At 41.1% G+C, this 19,244-nt stretch overlaps 1 protein-coding gene across 3 annotated transcripts; it reads left to right on the top strand.

The window, feature by feature from the left end:
• Nucleotides 1-445: 445 nt before the first annotated feature.
• AKIRIN2 (akirin 2) lies at nt 446-16,970 on the top strand. Of its 3 annotated transcripts, XR_009933052.1 has the most exons (6): nt 446-1,068; nt 11,558-11,701; nt 12,413-12,562; nt 15,176-15,370; nt 16,219-16,290; nt 16,609-16,970. XR_009933052.1 is itself a non-coding variant. In XM_062489867.1 (5 exons), the coding sequence occupies exons 1-5, from the start codon at nt 864-866 to the stop codon at nt 16,617-16,619; spliced, it is 582 nt and encodes a 193-aa protein (XP_062345851.1). In that variant the 5' UTR covers nt 446-863; the 3' UTR covers nt 16,620-16,970. The 3 variants fall into 3 exon arrangements, 2 of the variants coding, with proteins under 2 accessions (XP_062345851.1, XP_062345850.1); XM_062489867.1 differs by lacking the exon at nt 15,176-15,370; XM_062489866.1 differs by lacking the exons at nt 15,176-15,370; nt 16,609-16,970 and having other exon boundaries at nt 16,219-16,408.
• Nucleotides 16,971-19,244: the final 2,274 nt, after the last annotated feature.

Below are 19,244 nucleotides of genomic sequence, written 5' to 3'. Positions count from 1 at the left end.
CTCTGCCCTCACCATGGAGGCCACTAAAACGCACTTTGCCCCCGATTTCACATACAGACAAGCGCCACGCGGACGTACATCCGCCGCCCGGCTCGCTCGGCACCTTCGCTATCAGAAGGCAAGGCAGGACCATCACCCCCTTTGTGCCCCCACGTCCCAAGGGGAGCTGCCAACCCTCCCCCGGGGTCCCGTCAGATTTCCCCCATCCACACCCCAGCCCGCACCCTCCCAGGGGGGATTTAAACCAGAACCCGGAAGCCTACCCTGCCGGCGCAGTGCACGCCGGGAGCTGTAGTGCTAGCTCCTCAGCTGCCGTCCTGCCTTTGAGCGGCGGGGGATGGGGCGGGGAAACTACGAGTCCCGTGAGCCTCTGCGGCGGGGGTGGGGGGGCTGGCGTTTGAACCGGCGGCGTTGTTGTTGACGCCATATTGCTGGTGCGGGGGTTACGGCCGGGAGCGCCATCGCCGCCGCCATCGCCGCCGCCCGGGCCCTGCCATCGCCATCGCCCCGCATCGGCCGCCCCGCATCGCGCACCAGGGATCGGCTTCGCACCCCTCGGCACAGCTCGTACCCTGCCACCGGCCGCGGGCGGAATTTGTCCCGGCCGGGCAGGGCGGAGCGGGCGGGGAGAGCGGAGATCTAGCTGGACTGAGCCGGGGCTGCTGCTGCCGCTGCCGGGGCCGCTCCCTAGAGAGAGGCCGACGGGGAGGCGGCGGAGGCGGCCCTGACGCAGCCGCCCCCTGCTTTCCCTTCCCTCCCCCCCAGCCCACTCCAGACAGCGGGGAAGACGCCTCAGGGCAGGGCCGGCTGCTGCTGCCTCCACCGCTGCCCCTCGCTCCGAGCCCCCTTGGCCGCTCCGCGCCATGGCTTGCGGCGCCACTTTGAAAAGGACTCTGGATTTCGACCCGCTGCTGAGCCCGGCATCCCCGAAGCGAAGAAGATGTGCGCCATTGTCAACCCCGGCCTCAGCCGCCTCCTCCTCCTTCGCCGCCGCTGCCTCCTCCCCGCAGAAGTACCTGCGCATGGAGCCCTCGCCCTTCGGAGAGGTGTCGTCCCGGCTCACCACAGGTGAGGGACGCGGCACTCCCTGCGCCCGGCAGCCCTCCCCCCCCCCCTCCCCCGGGACAGTTCGGCGGGGAGGGGGCCGGGAAGCAGGGAGGAAGAAGGCGGGGGGGGGGTTTGGGTGGGTCTGGCGTCCCCCTCCAGCCATTTTCTGCCGGGCTGTGCGGCTGGCAGCGGCCGGGGCGATCCCTGCTCGGCTTGGCACCGAGACACAATAGAAATGGCCGTTTGCAGCAGGAGAGGAGGGGGAGGAGGAGGAGGGACGGGGAGGAAGAAGGGGGGGCGGGTTGATCCGCTGCGGGCGGGTGGCCATAGGGAAGGGGTCAGTGAAGGCGGGGGGTGAGGGAGTGAGACTGGAGAAGGGGACCCGAGCGGCGAACGGGGTGGGGAGGTGGGGGTGCTGTAGGGGGGAAGCTCGAGCTTGGGAAAGGAGGAGGCCGGTTTTGGGGGGTTTTTTTTGGGTTTTTTTTTTTTTCCTTCCTGTTCCTGCTCTCCTGGATGTGGCAAGGAGAGCGGCTGGGGCGAGTCGAGCTGCGGGAACGCTGGGGGCGACAGGGGACCGGGGGTGTGACCGAGGTGGGGCTGGGGTCGGGAGTCGGCGGGGCCCCAATCGATCCTTTCCTCGCAGCCATTATCGGTGGGCCGAGGCGGCGGCGCCTCCTCCCATTGCTCAGACATCGGGGGAGGGCGAGGGGGCAGGGCGGGGAGGCCGGTCTGTCATCCATCACCCGCAAAATGCCAGTGGGAAAAGGCAAAAGCGGATAAAACAAAGGGGTAATCCCACTTCCCAGCCTCTTAATACGGGCCGTCGTCCCGGATTACCCAGTCTGTGGTATCCTTAAAAGTTCCGTAGGGAAACCGAGCGTTAAAAGCGGTTGTGTGCGAGGGTGAGAGTTGCCTTTAGGGCAGATAAAATGGAATCGGGCGGTCTCCTCTCGTCTGGGAGACGCGGGGCAAGAACGAAACCCTTTTACATTCTTAAGGTGCGAGAGATGAGTCAACCGGGAGCCCTAAAGCTTGTGTAATGGTTGTCAATTAAAAATCAACCGAGTTCTTTTTAGCAGCGAGTAGGGAGAAAAGAAAGGAATTAATCTCGGCTGGGCTCTGAGGGTTGATTGGCCCTTGCCATACTTAGTCCAGTGGGCAGCTTCCAGCAATGCACTCGGGGGCTGTGCAGCTCGCGGCCGTGAGCGGCTGTAGCGCCGAGGTATGGATGTATCCGTGTCCTTTGTGTGCAGGGGGAAAAAAAAAAAAAGGCCCTCTGCAGTTGTTGCAGCAGAATTCCTTCCGCTGTTGTATTTGGTCCTCCCTTTTATAACAAAAGTTGGCTCCAGGTTACCAGCCACTAAGTTTGAATGTTCAAATTGCCATCTACACGTAGGATAGTGCCTTGTTTCAATATTCTTAGTTCGGAAAATGGTACTGTACAATACATTTTTTAGAGGTTTTAATCAAATAATTTAAAAAATGGCTATGGAGGAAATATAGAAGGCATACAGAGCAAAACTTGGCATCAGTGCCTTGATTTTTTTTTTTGAACCTCTAGGAAAAGATCTTGAATGAGTCAGCGGTCTGGGATGAGAGTTGTGATGGATGGCACTCCCTGGTACAGCGAGGCACTACATGTACTTTGAAATAGATATTTAAAATCAGACCTAATTTGATTCTTTTAGAGGATAAGTGTTACTTCTTTGTAATGATTTCTTTTGGTTTCTTGAGGGTTTGGAGAGCTTAGGTTATTAATAGAAATGTTGTCTGGTCAGTAAATATGTATTGCTGAAAGGAGGCAAATCGATAAAATTTTCAGGAGACAGCCTATAGCAGTATTTGAGGTAATACCTAAGCTTCTACCTTAACCATTCCGAAGGGCTTAAAAACTGAGATGTTACTAAAATGGAGCAAATACAGGCCTCTGTCTCCTGAGAAAATCAGAGGTGCAGGTGGTAATCCATGTGAAAAGGTGACTTCAGTACAGGCAAGGATGTATCTTATGTATAAAAAATGTGTTTAATACAATGAAGAGTGAACGACAGTAAATCAGAATGTCTCATACAGTGCTTGAATACTCCTAAGCAAAACTTGAAGCATTTGTAAGTTGTGCATGTCTACATGGGTTTTGCTTAAAAGTTCCCTCTGGTTTCTGTTACAGAAAAAAGAAATCTTTATTCTGTGCTGGTATAAATGTATCTGTTAATCAGCTTGCTTAGCTGATTCAATTTCAGTTGAATTTAGAGGTATTATCACATTGTGTATAAATGAGCCAAATGGAGGTCATAATTTTAAAGGGGGCTGTTGAAAGTTAGTATGTGATTCATCTAATGGTGTAAATGTACCTGTGAACTAATAGTTTGCATTTTTCCTGGTAATCACTTGGAAGAATCAGGTGGTTTATTCTAGAGCTTGGACTTAGGTTGAGGCCTAGTGTGCTGCAGAAATATATATTACTTCACACTGACTCTAAAATGAGTTCACATGACCATTTCTGATGCAGATGTCTGCATTAGGACCAAATAAATCTTGATGTATGTGTAAAAAGAATTCCAGTCCAACTTAAAAAGTATTCCCAAGTTTTTGTGGTGGGAAATCTATTAACAATACCCAGAATTCTGTTGATTTGGGCTTTTCTCAGCCTGTTAGTGTAATCCTTAGGTTTCCAGCACTTCAGAAGTGTCTGTCTGAATTCCGTGTAATGAAAACTAATGTTCATACAAAATCAAGAGCTCCAAATATTAAGGACCTGATGCTTAGACTTTAAGTTCATGCTTAAACATTTTTCTTGTATCTGATATTCTGATCTGGTAGGGTATAACTTCACGGAGTGGAGACCATATCAGCACCACGACTTCTTACCACATCGTTCATCACTTCAAAAATAAATTATCTGGAAGCAGAGTTGATTGAGGGGTGTGCTGAGAACTGAGAATACAGTGTGGTAGTCAGATGAGAAAACAGCTGTCTGTATGGAGTGGTCATAGACAAATAACCAATGTCTGTTTGAGAGAGGTTAGGCTTATTCAAGATGAAATTTATCTCTCACAAGAGTGTTTTAATATTTTGTGGTTATTTGAACAGCTGTTAGGTCACTTCCAGTTTCTCGGTGAATTTGGCAGCCAAACTAATTGTGGCTTTACAGTCTGTACTTTCTGTGGAATTGTGCTTACTGGCTTGAGCATACTCATGAGTATGTTTGCTAATTTTTGAAGAGCACTGTTCGTATGTAGAACGATTTTTTAAAAGCTGTGTTCATTATAAGCAGTGCAGAACATACCTACCTGGCGTAAAACTGATTTAGTTTTGAAAGAGTGGCGCCACTTAAATATTTCTCAACTGTTTGAATACTAGAGATGAGTTTTAGTTTCATCTAAGTTCTAGCTGTAAATGAGACTGTTTTGTGTCATCAGAACATCTGCACCTGGGCCTGGATGCTGCCTGTGTGTTATGCATACACTTGTTTGCTTTCCTCTGAAGTCCAGAGGGTGCTTTTCTGTTTCAAAGTTTTTAAATGAATTCAAGGGTGAGAGGAGAAAACATTGGCAATATTATTTCTCTGTTCTCTGCTGGATGTTTTGGAACCATTGTTTGCAGTTCTACCCAGATGACAGATTGTTCAGGAGTGGGAGAAAAAAATAAAAAAAAAATCTGCTCTTAATTTTTTTAAATTCAGAGTCAGGTTAGTTGTTGAAAGCCTGCATGTCTGGACATTTCCGAGATTGCATCTACAGTGGGAAGTACAGTTGAAAGAAATTGGGGGGACAGAAGGGACAAATAATGTTGATCTTAGGGATTTAAATCTCCTAATTCCTGGTACAAAGAAGCTCTGAAGAGAGACTGAGATCACGGCGGTTTTTTTCCACATTTATCCTAAACCAGAGGTTAACTTGAAAGACCTTTATGCCGTCAGAAAGGATGAAATAATTTAAAAATCCACCGACTTTAGCACATGTAATTTTTCCTCCATCTGAAACATTCATCTGCCTCAACACTTCCCAGCAGCTAACTAATGTTGCAAACTAAAAACCTTAGTGGGTGGAGCTGTTGAGAACAGGCCTCTCATGAGGGACTCTTCACAAACAGAAGGTAGATAAATTTGCCTTTAGTATGTCCTTTTTCTTTCACAGAATAGTCTGGAAAAAGATTGATGTAATTGACACAGTTATTCAAAATGAATGCTAGAAAATGTCTTTTGACTTTTTTGAATAGGAAGACCTGTTAGTCTTCATGTGGGCTGTTGTCCTATGACCTTCGAGTTGCCCTGTTGAGCAAACTGAACTACTTCTGTCTGAAACTTGGTCAGGCAATGGCCAAGCATAGGTTTGGCTTTTAAATTAACAAATCCAATGGCTTTGGAATGTGACATATTAGTAGTGATGCATCTCTTTCTGCTTAATTTCTGTTTTGTTAACTTATCCACGTGTGTATTTATTGTTAATTATCTCAGTGAGATGCCAAGTTTCTCATTCTGCTCCGGTATTGCAGAAGTCGTTAGGATTTGAAAAAAACAGACTATTCCCACCCCTTTAGAAAGTCACATAATGGCTGTATCTGGACTTCGTAATTTAATTTACATGAAAAATTTCTGTATAGATTCCTGTGGTGACTATAAATGTTAAATACCCTTGGTTGTAGATGTCATAAAATGTTGAAGCTGTTTTGTTTTTTTCCAAACGCAAGTCTGATAAATGCAATGTGACATTTTATGTGAAGGGAGAGATCTAATTGCTGTGTCTAATACATTTTGCATTGCTTGATTTATTTTTCATTCCTCAATCCCTTGATCAGGACAACTGGGACTTCCTGAAATAACACATTTGCAGAATGAGCTAATTCATATGTGAGCATCCAGCCTGTGGGAGAACCAGAGCTTTGGTCAACCTGAAACCTGGAGTAACTTGATCTTATGAGGTGGCCTGCTCTGTGCCCCAGTCCATGGCAAGCTGCTTCTCTCCATTCTGTAGCTACAGCCAGTGGCTGTGTCAGCATATACCCATTATCAGTGTTTTCTCTCCAGCTTAGAGCATGCTCCTCTGAGGGGGAGCATGGTTTCCAAAAGTATACATTCTGTTACTAGCCTCCTAACATGCCTAATTGAGAAGCATAAATGGAGTGATTGATATCTGAGACCAAAGAAAGAGAGTAAGAGGAGTATTTGGGTTGTTTTATTTTCTGTCTCTGCCAGGGTTCCCTGGTTAAGTAGGAAAAAAACCCCTGAGGAGTTTACCCATTGTTCTGCTGCAGTGCTGCCTTTAGGGGCTTCCTAAAATAAGCATTGTATGTCAATAGTCTGGTGAGGAGACCAAAAGTAAGAATGTGGTAACATCAACTAGGTAGGTGTTAAGTAAGGTTGAAGGCCTAATGGAAATGTTACATGTTAATTTGAACTAGCACAGTGGAGCAGTTTTGCTTTAACAGAAGCTAAAATCCCTGAAGACTTATGTCATTGACATCAGGATAGCATTTGATTGATTACTTAGAAGAAATCTCAGGCATGCTTCAAGTTTGAATGCATATGTTGAATGGTGACATTGCAAACTGAAACCTGAGCTAAAGGTTCCATTTCAGGTCACAAAGACTGCTACTCTGATTTCAGTGCATTGAGTCATCTTCCTGTGTGTTTTGCTGAATTTTCCTTTAGCTAAATCAGAGAAGCCAAGAGCTGTGATGAGAGATTGATAGTTTAAAAATCAAGCCCAAAGAAGTCCTTCAGGTGAAACAGTCATCACCTTCATAGTTAATAAGCAGTTACTTAAATGGAGAAAATAATTGTTTGCCTTGTTAACTTTTTAAGTTGAACTGCTGTTTCCTTTGTACATGATTTCTAGTTAATTACAGGTCAGGATGAAGTAATTAGATGGCAGGATTTTGAAAAATATTAACTTCTTATCATAAATTAAAGAAAGTAGGAAGACTGCATCACTCCTTGGAAATGAATATTTGGCTTTGTAATCCATTAATGTGATAATCATATTTCATATGTAGAGCTTGAACTCTAATTTACCCTGTTCATATTTCATCCTCTCTTTGTTTGGAAATCTTCATTCTCCAGATGGTGTCTCAAGTTCTGAAAGATCTTAATGGAAAATTTAAAGAACCTATGTACTCAACTTTATGCTCTCAGTACACAGCTCTGGATAAATTAAAAAAAAAAAAAAAAAGAGTATCCATTTCAGTATATTCAGGTATATTTGACTGAATCCCTGATGCCTTTGGTGAGATGATAGCAGTTTTCATATGTCATTCTTAATCTTAGCCTTGAACCCAAAGGAGAAGGGGGTATAAAACAGGTTCTTGTGTAACTGGTAGAGATTCATAGTCATTTGAATTTGAAATGCTATGTATGAAGTACTCACTCCTTTCGGTGTGTTTGTGGCTTTTTCTTGCTGCTACACCAGATTCAGCAAGTCTGATTTTCACTTTCAGCACCTCTGCCTGGTGTTTCCTGCTAAATAGCTCTGCACCTTCAGGGGCATCTCTATAATCAGCAGGAAGCACTGAGCACGGGGGGTAGAGTGAAATTACAGAGAAACTGAGGATAGGCCTCACAACGTAGTAATGTGTGTTTCATTATATTAAGTATATTCCTATTGTCATCTCAAAATCATTGTCTGATGTGCAATATCAGATTTGAACTTCAGTGTATGTTCAAAGTGCATGAAAGCTTTTATTTAAAATATCTAATAAGTTGTAATACATGGTGATCCAAGTTCTCACTTAAATTTTATAGTCTTAGAGAAGGTGACGGAGTAGATTTTCTTTATGAGTGTACTTTCAGATTCTGAATTTTTATATATAAAATAATTTGTATATTAAAATGCACGTCATTGTTTTAAAGGACAATTTGGGCCTCCACATTGAGGCACATAAACTGTGCCATGTTTGACACCAGTTCAGTGCACATTTTAATTCAGTTGTGTACTGCAGAGAGAACAGTCAGAACTAATTGGAAGGCAGAGAAGTTAAAAAGCTGAACTTGAAAAAGCAGGAAGACTTTCTGGAAGCAAAAGTAGGTTGGATCTGCTAATTCTAAGCCTTGTTTAACTAGGTCAGAGTTTTGAAAGTTTTTACAGTTAGATGTCTGCTGTATATGTGGTGTTCAGAAGTTGTCTGGTTTGCACTATTTCAATGAAATTTAATATTTCATGGCTTCCTGCAAGTGCTGAGATGCTGTAAAAATGTTAGTGTATTTGTGTGGAATTATGAAACAACTGCAAATGGGAGAAATAACTTGGTGCATTTAAGCAGTTTTTCTTACTGTATTAGATGATTTTAATTTGGTATTCAGATTTTCATTTAAAATTAGTCATAAATATTTGCAGGCTTACATTTCACTTCACAGAGTAGTTTTAAGTCTAAGATTTTATGCTACTGTAAGTTAGTAAGAGTGTCTGCTTAGTCTTTGCTGATATAAAAATGTGCCTGTTTTATTTGAACGTTCCTGGTCTCATCATTCACATGAGAAATCATTGAAAGTTTGTTGCTATGTTGAACTTGAGTTTCTTGACTGTTAATCTCCATTTTATAGGTGGTAGAAATCAGGAAGTACAGGATGTGTCAGTCTCCTTGCCTGCTATCAGCAAGGTACTGAGTATGCCTTACAGTCCAGTTTTCTGTGCTGAGCAGTGGTGCCTTAAATCTTGTAAGTTAGTCTCAATAGAGGAATACCGTTTACCAAACCAGGTAACAGACATGCATAGCAAGTGTTCAGTCAGTGCTTAACATTTCAGGCTTTCTTCCTCCTGGTTGCTGTTTGCAGTGTAGGCAGTGTCATGTTAAAATAGTCCTTTCTCTTAAACTTTGCTTAGTTCTATTCTTCTAGCTGAAGTCATAGTAATGCTAACTGTTAAATTCATTTTGTCAGGATGGGGATCTCCCAGTATCTGTCAGTAGTGTTTCTTGAGATTTTTGATTTTCACAGCAAGATTTGAAGGTGGTAATTTAAAAAGTGTTGCCAAATTAGAACCAGATTAAATTGCTGTAATATTGAGACTTCTTGGCCACAATTCAATATAATTTGGAATAGAATCATGTATCTTTGGTGCACAAATTTTAATTTTCTATCCTAGTTGTTACTGTTTACCCAAAGTCCACACTTGTTTCTCTGCCTCCTCTCCCTGTCCGTCCCCTCCTCCCCTTGATTTCTTTTGCTCCTTCTATTCGGGCTGGTATTTCAACATTTTCTGTAAATTATTCTTCGTTTAATTTCCATTGTTTGTTAGGACTGAATGGTGACATGGGATATGATTGTTGATTTAACTCTTGCAGTTTTATCTGTTGACCAGAGTCTGTTTACCTTTTTTGTCCTTAATGATTTTGGTGGTTAATGTGGTTTGAGAATGTTTCTACAAAAAAGATAAAGGAGAACTGTACAAAGATTTTTATCCAAGTTGTTACACCTGAAATTTGGCTGTTTTTCTTGCAGTTCACATGGAATTCGAAAAACATGGTCAGGACAAAGTAGTCATAGTTAAGGATGGTCATGGTCTGTTATGTTTTTCAGTTAATACAAATGCAGTGTGAATATGTGCAGTCATGTTTCTCATAGTATAAACACGCTTTAGGACAGATGATCCTGTGAGCTGATTTTGTTCCCATTCAAAATTATGCAGTATCACTGCAGCCAGAACAGTGCTTGATTTTTGAGGAGAAACATTGTTCTACCACCATAATGCCTTTGAGTATAAATAGTTAAGCCATTCTCTGACTGATGTGTGTGTATGCACGTGATCAACTCCACATGGGATTCTGTTTAATTTTGGAAGCCTGACTGCATCTTGGTTTAACATTGTTTATATACTTTGGTACTGTATAGGAGCCTGTGTGTCGTGTCCTGCATAAAGTATGACTCCTCCATCCCCCCTGGTCCACTTCCTTGTGGTTCCTTCTCTTAATTTACTTGCAGTGCTTTTTTTATTACTGTTTTATCATTATTTGCTGCTTCTTTGAACCATATTACTGACCTCCCATTAAAGAGTTGAAAATTGTACAGTTGCAGGCATGGGACTGAAAAGGTATAAAGTCCTTAATCAGTGAACTGAATCCAAGAAGCTCCTTTGCTGACATTCCTGTTGACTCAAATTCTCTCCTTTTATAAATTGGAAATCTCTAGACTGACTCAGGGAATTGAACCATGTCAGTATTTAAATATCTGAACTGAGAATTGGTAAGTGTTAGTTTCCACTTGGTCTAGCAGGGGCTTCAGCGCCTGACTGAAGAAGGTGGTAGCTGAAGTTACCTGCATCACATGGTTCCTGATTAGAAGTGTTTAGATATGGAACCTCAGTAGCATACAGATTACAAACATGAAATTTAGTTTAAATTTTCTGTACAGGTACTGTACTGGCAAAATGCAACAGAAACAGGAAGGTTCTGAGGATAGTCCTTTGTAACTCTTGCATGATAATATAGATTTGTAGGCACCTGGGTTTTGGAAGTTGTCTTTGCTAAAAAGTCTGAAAGTGTCAGTAGAAGCCAGTCATGTAGATCATCTTTTTCTTAATGCATTTGAGCATTTAAAAGTAAGAGTTCTCATAAAGGATGAGAGTCTTTGGAAGTTTCTTTATGGGAAGGTCTTATGTAAAAAGTAGAAGATTCCTTTATTTTCTTGAATATTTTATACTGCCAGAGGATGTGCAGTTAGGCCACTGATTCACCTGAGAGCCATTTGGTATGTGGAATTTCATACCAAATGTGTGAGAGAATGCACAGAGGATTGGTAGTTGGCTGTTGCAAATATTTGTTTCTCCCTTTGATTCTGTAGTGGAGATGAGATTATTAAAATCGTTTACTGTACTTGATTCATTGCAATCAAAAGCTGCACTGTATATTGCCATTCTCCGTTACAAGGAACTGTTGATCCATACACTGTATTTTATTTGGATAAATTTGAGGCTGTCAGAAGTACTGTGGAAAGCTTTTGTATTTTTCCTGTCAGCTTCCAGTTCTTTGATATTTTAAGCAGTAGGTGCTTAATGCATATTGTATAAATTGTGTTTTCCGCTTCACTGTGCTGCCTGTAGGCCACTCAACCTACAGAGAGGAATGGCAATTCATATGGATGTTTTATTCAGAAGTCTCTTGTATGAGTGGTAAATTCTGTGTGGGAGTGAAAGATTCAATTAAAGATTAAACATATGAAACTAAGATAATTAATACTAGTATAAGTTTTATAGCAATTTTTTTATCCATGCACATTGTACAGTTCCTAAATTTTAGGATGCTGGGTTTTTTTGTTAGCCGTACTCTGGTGCCAGTACTTGACCTTAACCAAGAACATTTTTGCTGGTGTTCTGGGTTACCTTTATTTTAATGATTTTAGTAGTTTTATGTCTTAAGTAAAACACTGTGGGTTTTGCAGGTCATGTTTTAAGAGTCTGTTTATCTTTTATCATCTGTTATTTATCTATAGCATTTGATGTTTCAGTGAAAATCAAGTGATATGGTGAAATGTAAAGATAATTATTTTAGGGGTTTTTTGTTTCTTTTTTTTTCTTCTTTTTAGAACAAATTCTGTATAACATAAAACAGGAGTACAAACGCATGCAGAAGAGAAGACATTTAGAAAATAGCTTCCAGCAGACAGATCCTTGTTGTTCTACTGATGCACAGCCACATGCATTTCTCCTTACTGGACCAGCTTTGCCAGGTACCCAGATAATTCTGTGTAATTTTCCTATGTTTTCTTAGACTCTGCTTGTGTAAACAATTTTTTCCAGTTACTTGGTGGTTTATGGCACCTTCTCACCAGGTACTGTTGGTTTTCTTGTGTGTAATTCTGCTATATTCTGTCAGATTCTGTTTGAGTAAATAGTTTTCCCCATTACCTGTTGTGTTATAACACATTCCCACTAGTTACTGCTGGGTGTTGTTGGCAATAACGGCATTGGTCTGGAAGATGGTAGCTTTTCATTTTAAGAATTGGTTGGACAAAAACCTGGCATTGTTTTCAGGAGACCATCCAGCCTAATCTGTCACTGATACTGTAATAGGCTTTTGCAAAACAGCTGTCTTGACACCAATATAATTTACTATAATTTTTATATAAAACAGAAGCTTAAATTTGTGTATAGCAACTGCCATGTCAATGGTGTTCACAATTTGTGTAACACTCTTGGAGTTTTGATAGCTGTGTGTGTTGTCCATTGCAGATTTCTTCCTTTTGAGCATCCAGTTCTGCTTCAGTTGTAGTTAGGAGGGTCAAATAGAAGAAAAAATACTTTTCAAATGCTTTGTAAGGTTCTTTTAATGTAAAAGGTGTGAAAAAACTTGACTATAAAAAACTGGTTCTGATTTACTTGGGCTTTACTTCTGATTTACTTACACTTGTAAATTGATATGCCCAAATATTTACTCTTAGGTACTTCATCTGCAGCATCATCACCATTGAAAAAAGAACAGCCCCTCTTTACTCTCAGACAAGTTGGAATGATCTGTGAACGTTTGCTGAAAGAACGTGAAGAGAAAATCCGTGAAGAGTATGAAGAAATTTTGACCACAAAACTTGCAGGTATCTTGCAGTTCAGAATAATATATGTCACAGTGCATTTGAAAGCTTAAAATGTCTCTTATTTTTGTGTATTTCTGACCTAATCTGATGCAGGTATGGGGTTGCATACATGACAGAAAAAAAATGATGTTTACTCTCTTTGATAGGTTTTTTCCTTCTGTGCTGCTTTGGATAGAAAGTATGAGTCTTAGTTATTACTACTCAGTGCAGACAGTGGTTTTATTTCAGTTAGAAGTTTCTCTTGCTATTATGTCTGAATTGACAGTTTGCCCTTTTTTTATTTCCTTCAGAAAGACTGGCTTTAGAGCACTTTTTGAAGGACTGCTTTGTATTGTTTTTTTTTCCTGCTTGGGAACTGACTGACTTTTTCTGGAATTTAGCAAGATGACAATACCCAAGATTTCCCTTTATCTTCCCAGTACTTACCATTACACTGATGCCAGCAGTGTTTGGTATCTGGTTGAGAATCAGTTCAGCTGTTTTTGTGATGCTCCATATTGAATTCTTGTATTTCACAATTAAGCTAAAATTCCTGGCACCTGATGCCCGCTTATCTTCCCATAAAGATCATGCTAATGTCAGCATTGTAAATTAAGACCTTTCTTCCGTTTTTGAGGTCCTTTACTTACTAAACCTCTTGATAGCATTTGAGCACCTAAATTCTTGTGCATTCAGAGGTAGGTGCTTTCACAGTATGGTATGGAGTCTAATTTAATATTTAGTGTGATGATAATGAAAATCTGAGCACACTGTTCTGCAGACTTGCTTTTGAATACCTACAGCTGTTTCAGGTGCTTCCCACCTGAAAACACCAGATTTAAAGTTTTGCAGGTCTCTTCCGGTGGGAATAAAACCTTTTACAGGCATGCACATGCAGAAAGTCACCAGGCTTGTGGGTTGCTTGTGATAGTATTGTCTCCGCACCTGAGATTCTGTTCGTGTTCTGCACTTGATGATCTGCCATTTCTCTAGTTCTGTGTCCCTGTTAAATCTACATCTATTTAAAACTATAACTAGAGCCATGAATACTTCTGCTGCTTTGGGCCTGGTGTTCCATTTCAGTGTTTTTCTTTTTGATCTGCTTCAGCCTGATGAATTAGGAGTCTATAGAACTTTTTCTCCTAATTTATGTATGTTAGGAATTGGGTAATTTCTTTTATTTTCTTAAATGCATTTCATTTAAGGGTTAATAACCATTTGAAGACCAGTTACATTTACATTTGTTCCAGGCGAGTTTTGGAGTACAAGCTTGTAGTTCTTTACAAACAGGAAGCCCCACTGTCAAGTTCCTTACACGTGCTCTGTGTCTCAGTCCCAAAGGGAACATTGTTGAGTTTGTTTTTGGGAAAGAGATGGAATTGAATTCTATCTGGGAGATGTGGTTTAATGAGGTAATTTAGGTTTACTTGACCATGGTGCTCACCAAAAGAGCATTTAGGAAGATCATGTTGCTGCATCACATACATTAAGCCACCAATACATTTTCAACATTATACAGTAATTTTAAAGACTGACAAAAGTATTTAGAAATTCATAACATGGAAGGCCAGTTATGATCGTCTGCTGACAGAATGGTTATATCCTTTTCTAAACTTTGTGCAGTAAGGTGATACTTTTTGTTACAGAAGTGAAGTCAAAGGAAATGTGACTGGAAATTCCATAGTAATTCCATAATAAATCTCAGTTGAATAGCTTCTTTCAAGTAACTTAAATGAATGTTTGCATCTCATATTTTCTGAATCAGTCGTCATGTAGGTAGTTAGCCTGATACTGCCTATTCTTTCCTTCTTCCATGTTCTTTGCAAGCAGAGTTGCTTTTCATGCAGAGTAAGTGTTTGGTAAATGGAAAACTCAGATCATTGTAATGCCCTGATTTCTCTTCCTGCCTCTGTTACCTGAGACCGCTGTGTTAGTGCAAACTTGGTTTTGCAAGAGACTTAGTAAAGACTAGCTTGAAAGGTTTTAAAACAGGCTGTGAAAAACAGCCTTTTATAGTATTGTAATTGATTTGGGTTCATGTCATTTAGCCACCTGACTTAAAATAGTTAGGACGTATATGACACAGTGATGTAAGTATTTGTGCAGTCTTCACTTAAATTTTCAAGTAGTTCACTGTAGGCTGCTCCTACCTTTGGATTGCTTAACTTCTGAATCTGAATGTCACAAGAATGGGGCTTTTTAGTAATTGGATTTTTTAAAAAATTGCAAAGCTGTAGTTCTAACAAAGATGATGTTACAAAGCAGCTGTGTATGTTGACTTCCACCTTTAAAGAGGAACACTTGCGAGTTTGATTTTTGGCCTTTCATACATACTTTTAGGAAAAGTTCTAGTTGCTGTTATTTTTTGGAAGTGGTTTCAGTGCACCAGATCCTTTAGTCTTTTGTGTTATTTTGTGTTACTTTGTTGTTTGGCTGACGTTCTGGCATGGCTGCTGAAAAGCCGCTGGTCAGAAGTGCAGTGGAACAGGTCCTGCTTGTGGGCAGAGGGGAGCTCGCTGCTGTGACCAGAGGGCCCCTTGGTCAGGTGAATGTCCTTAGATCTTTGGGTCCGCTCCCTACTTTGGGCTGCTGCTGCACTGCTTGCTGATTACTGATACCCTGTTTACTTCAAAGGTGAAGCTCATCCCTGCGAGAGGATGGGGACTTTATTGGGGCAAACCTGTGGGACTAGGAACCACTACAAATCTAACTGCATTTTTGGTTGAAGATTGCCTTCTTTGACCTTGCCCTTTTCTCAGAACACCCCACATTGCTGCACATGTATTTTTCCACAAGGGAGGAAGGGGAAATGGAGAGGAGCTGCATCTGGTAGATATTACTCTCCTTGTTCAATTTCCTAATTCTGAAAGGTGATATCCTACTGATGAGTGCAGTATTAAAACTGAATAAAATATTGTGAATGTATTTATATGTGTGTGTGTGTGTGTATAGAAAGAGTAACCTTTCTGGGAAATAACAGTGCTTAGTTCAAAGCCAGGTATGTTTCATATCAAAATTTCATTTCAGATGATACAGTAACCATTTTCCTGCAGTCCACAGTCAAGTATATGTCTCCCATAGTAGCTACTTTTGTGATTGGAATTACTCAAAAGTGACTTAGCATTTCATTCTTTTAATTTCTTGTTTGCTTTTGATTTTCTGGTGATCAGCAAATGCAATTTATAACTGTAGCAAATCCCATTCCTGTACTTCCGTATTTCCATTTTATTAATTTTCTTACTATGGTAGTGGTAGGAGCAGACAAATTGTTTCCAACCCTAGCACTGACCTTTTTGCCATGTTTTCTGAACTACTCTGCCCCTGTTACGGATCTGTAAAATGGCCACATTTGATTTCTTCAAAATACGGTGTGGGATACTTAGCAGGTGTGAGGTATATTGAGGTCTTCATTATGTGCAGCATAATTCTTTTTGAGTTTACTGCCATCTTCCTCATTTACAGAAGTTTGTAAGGGAGAGTGTTTTCATTAAGAGGACATTGGCTGAGTTGTTCTGGATGAAAAGAAATGGCAGCTATGAACTGTATTAAGTTATTTAAAACTACTAGTTGGGGATGTGTTTAACTTGTATGATTTCTGTGTGCAAAAAAATAGCTCTGAGTATTTTTCTGCTTGATTTAAACTTGGTACTCATACCCGTAATGCTTCATCCTTGCAGAACAATATGACGCATTTGTGAAGTTCACGCATGATCAGATCATGCGACGATATGGAGAACAGCCTGCCAGTTGTGAGTATCTCTTTCTTCTGGTCCCCGTACCAGCATTGAATTACCAAATGTTCAATAATTTAAATGGCCATTGTTCGCTGTTAAGCTGCTAAGCCCCAAGGTAAAATACTCGAAATTGAGAATATGGAATATTGAAGTTGAAAGGGAGGTGTGAGCAAAAATGCAGCTTGTGTTTAAAACATCTACAACTGGTTTCCTGTAGCATGCTGGGGCTTTAGTTTTGAAAGCAGTTTTGATAGTACCATGATACTAGAAGGTTTGCACAGAGCTGATACTTGTTACTGCTGTCATTAACTTTTTTTTTTTTCCTCTTTCCAGATGTTTCATGAATCACACTTTCTGCATATGTGGGCTGCCCTATACACCCTGTTTTATTGTTGCAAGCTATCCCAGTAAAGACTTGCAGCAATGCCATATTTCCCCCCCCCCGTGAACACAGGTTATTTCAAGCTTTTGTCAGTGGCAACCACTCTTATGCAGCAACTGGTTTTGGAGTGCTCCCTGATGTCAGTACCACCTGGATGTGGACCTTTGCTACCTGTAATAATACCAGTGGCCTCATTTGCTGTATCATTACGATTTGGCTTCTTATGTTAATAAGTTTGAAAAAGTAAAGGATTAAAGCTGGTGTTCTAGAAGTTGCCCTTCACTGGTTGTGTAAATAAAAATGTAGAATGACACTTCTGACTGAAGTTAGTGTGGTTTTCATAACTGTGCACTACAACAGAGCTGTAATCACAGTTAAGTTAGAATGTAATCCCAGGACAATTTTAAGCAAATAGCCCACAGTACTGCCTGTGAAATAGTGAAGGAGGGCATTTCTGTATTCCATGACTTTTTTGGGGGTTAAGAATGGGTTTATATGATTTCTCATTTTTGTAGTTTTTATTTATTCTATCAGTCTTTAACAAATGTTTATTGCTGCAATTTTTCAGTGTATCATTGTTTTACTGCCCTTGTAGTACTGGAATTTAGTTGGAAGAATAAAACATTTACTTCTAATCTGTTTGTTTTTAATATGCAGGTGGAACTTTTGCTGTGTATGAATAAACTTAAATCTGAGTGTTTAAATGAAAACTTTATTTACTAGCAATAGCGGGTGGGTCAGTTTTAGATCAGGAGAAAGAGGTGAATTAAAATCTCAGGTCATTCTTCAGAGGCAGAGAAATCTTCCTTAGATTGTCTGTATTTTTCTGTGTTGAGGAAGCATGTTTGGTACAGAATGGACACAAAACTGATGATGTAACTTGCTGCAGATGACTCAAACAGCAGCGGCCTTCCTTCAAATTTCAGTGACACATTAAAGGAAATATGTTCATGAGATAGAGCAGGAGCACTTACTGTAAGCTGGAACAGTGCAAGAGCTGAAGGTGTGTAATGCTTGTTGAGGGTTGAGAGCCTTGTTGGATGCACTCAGCTGATGACAGACTGCTGTGTTGGTGCTGACTGCTGCTGTCTGGGCACTGCTGGGTCTGAATCACTGCAACGTTCCTACACAGCAAGTCCAGATCTGTTTCTTGTGGGGTGGAGGTATTGCTACCAAAGGCCTTCAGTGACCTGCTTTGGGGACAAGAAAGCAGTTTCAGAGTATTTGATTATAAACTGCTGTCTTCTGTAACTTAGTGTCAGCTTCTGGTTAAACGGAAGTCTGCTCTGTGCTCGATCTCTGTCCCATCTCAGATTAGCAGAGGAGTTGAAGCTGGTAGATGAATTTGGTAATTGACTAATGCTTACCTATGGTATCAGAGAAGCCTTGTGATGAGCTTCTGCTTCTTGTGAGGCTGAAGGTTCAGAATTGGACACATTGCTGCAGTATATTTTCTGCTCACTTTCCTGAAACCTATCTTGCCTAAATATTTGGATTATTTCTACTGTATTTTCAGAATCCCAGAAATTAGAAATCTCTGCTAGACTCCCCTCTCAGGTCTGTCACTAATGTAAAACTATCAAGGGCTGTAATTTCTCTTGTCTGCCTTGAAGTCCTCAGTCTCTCTCCTTCCTGCTCCTCACTTTTTGACCTCCTTGTATTAAGTTGCCCAGGCTAGGAAAATCACTGCTGCTAAGTGGACCACCATGCAAATTCTGGCATCCTTATCCATCTCATGTATTTCCTGTGTTTTTATCTTTTCCTTTGTGTTACTAAGATTTATAAATAAGTGACATCATGCTTGCACCCAGCCGCTCCTGTACTGCTCCGAATTGATGGATAAGAAGCAGTCCTGTGGCAAATGAAAAGCATGGCACCATGGGTGCTGATGTGTAACAGCTGTGGTATGCTTAAGTTGTGCCTGTTTTGGAAATGAGGTTGCATTCTTTGGAAGTTTTCATTTTTTAACCCACTGCTTGTTCTGTCTTGGACTTCAGACTGGCTCCTTTTCCTAATCATAGTGCCAGTATCTGGTATGATGAATCACACATGAAAGGCTTGTTCTAACAAGAGACATACTCTTCAGTAGGAAAATGGCTGGCAGCTTGATGGCTGTTGAAAAAATCAGGGAAATTGGGGTACTGTGAGGAGCTGACTGGTGCTTGAAAATAAACCTGCTTCGCAGAGCCTTTTTAAAGGCTTTTGAGTCAAGGAGAAATGGGTATAGTTCAGTAACTACACAGTTCCTGGCACTACACTTTGTGGTGGCCATGCGTGGAATATTTTTGCCACTTGTATGTAACTGCAGTCTCACCGAAAAGCCAAGCAAGCTGACAACAGTTAATTGGAATTTAACAGAGTGAAACGATCTTGGTTAACTTGTTCTTAAGGTAGTGTGATGTGTTTATTTCTTTCCAAGCAGATCTCAGTTACTGTGTACTTGAAAAGCAGCATGTACATCCTGTGTGTTGATTTTTGTGTCTAGATGTGAGAGTAAGATGATTCAGCATTTTTCAAGGCTGCAAAAGAAGGAGACGCAAGCAGTCTTGTGTGCTGATATTTAAGATTGGCCTGTGTACTCTTGAAC

This window comes from Cinclus cinclus, chromosome 3 (genome assembly GCF_963662255.1).
Source record: "Cinclus cinclus chromosome 3, bCinCin1.1, whole genome shotgun sequence".
Lineage (NCBI taxonomy): Eukaryota > Metazoa > Chordata > Aves > Passeriformes > Cinclidae > Cinclus > Cinclus cinclus.
This window is presented reverse-complemented; position numbering and strand designations above follow the sequence as displayed.

Bases quoted from the DNA above. Each gene is read 5' to 3' on its own strand.
- AKIRIN2 (XM_062489866.1), top strand. From the start codon at position 864: ATGGCTTGCGGCGCCACTTTGAAAAGGACTCTGGATTTCGACCCGCTG. The intron at 1,069-11,557 runs GTGAGGGACGCG...TCTTCTTTTTAG, and splicing joins GTCGTCCCGGCTCACCACAG to AACAAATTCTGTATAACATA. The intron at 12,563-16,218 runs GTATCTTGCAGT...TCATCCTTGCAG, and splicing joins TTTGACCACAAAACTTGCAG to AACAATATGACGCATTTGTG.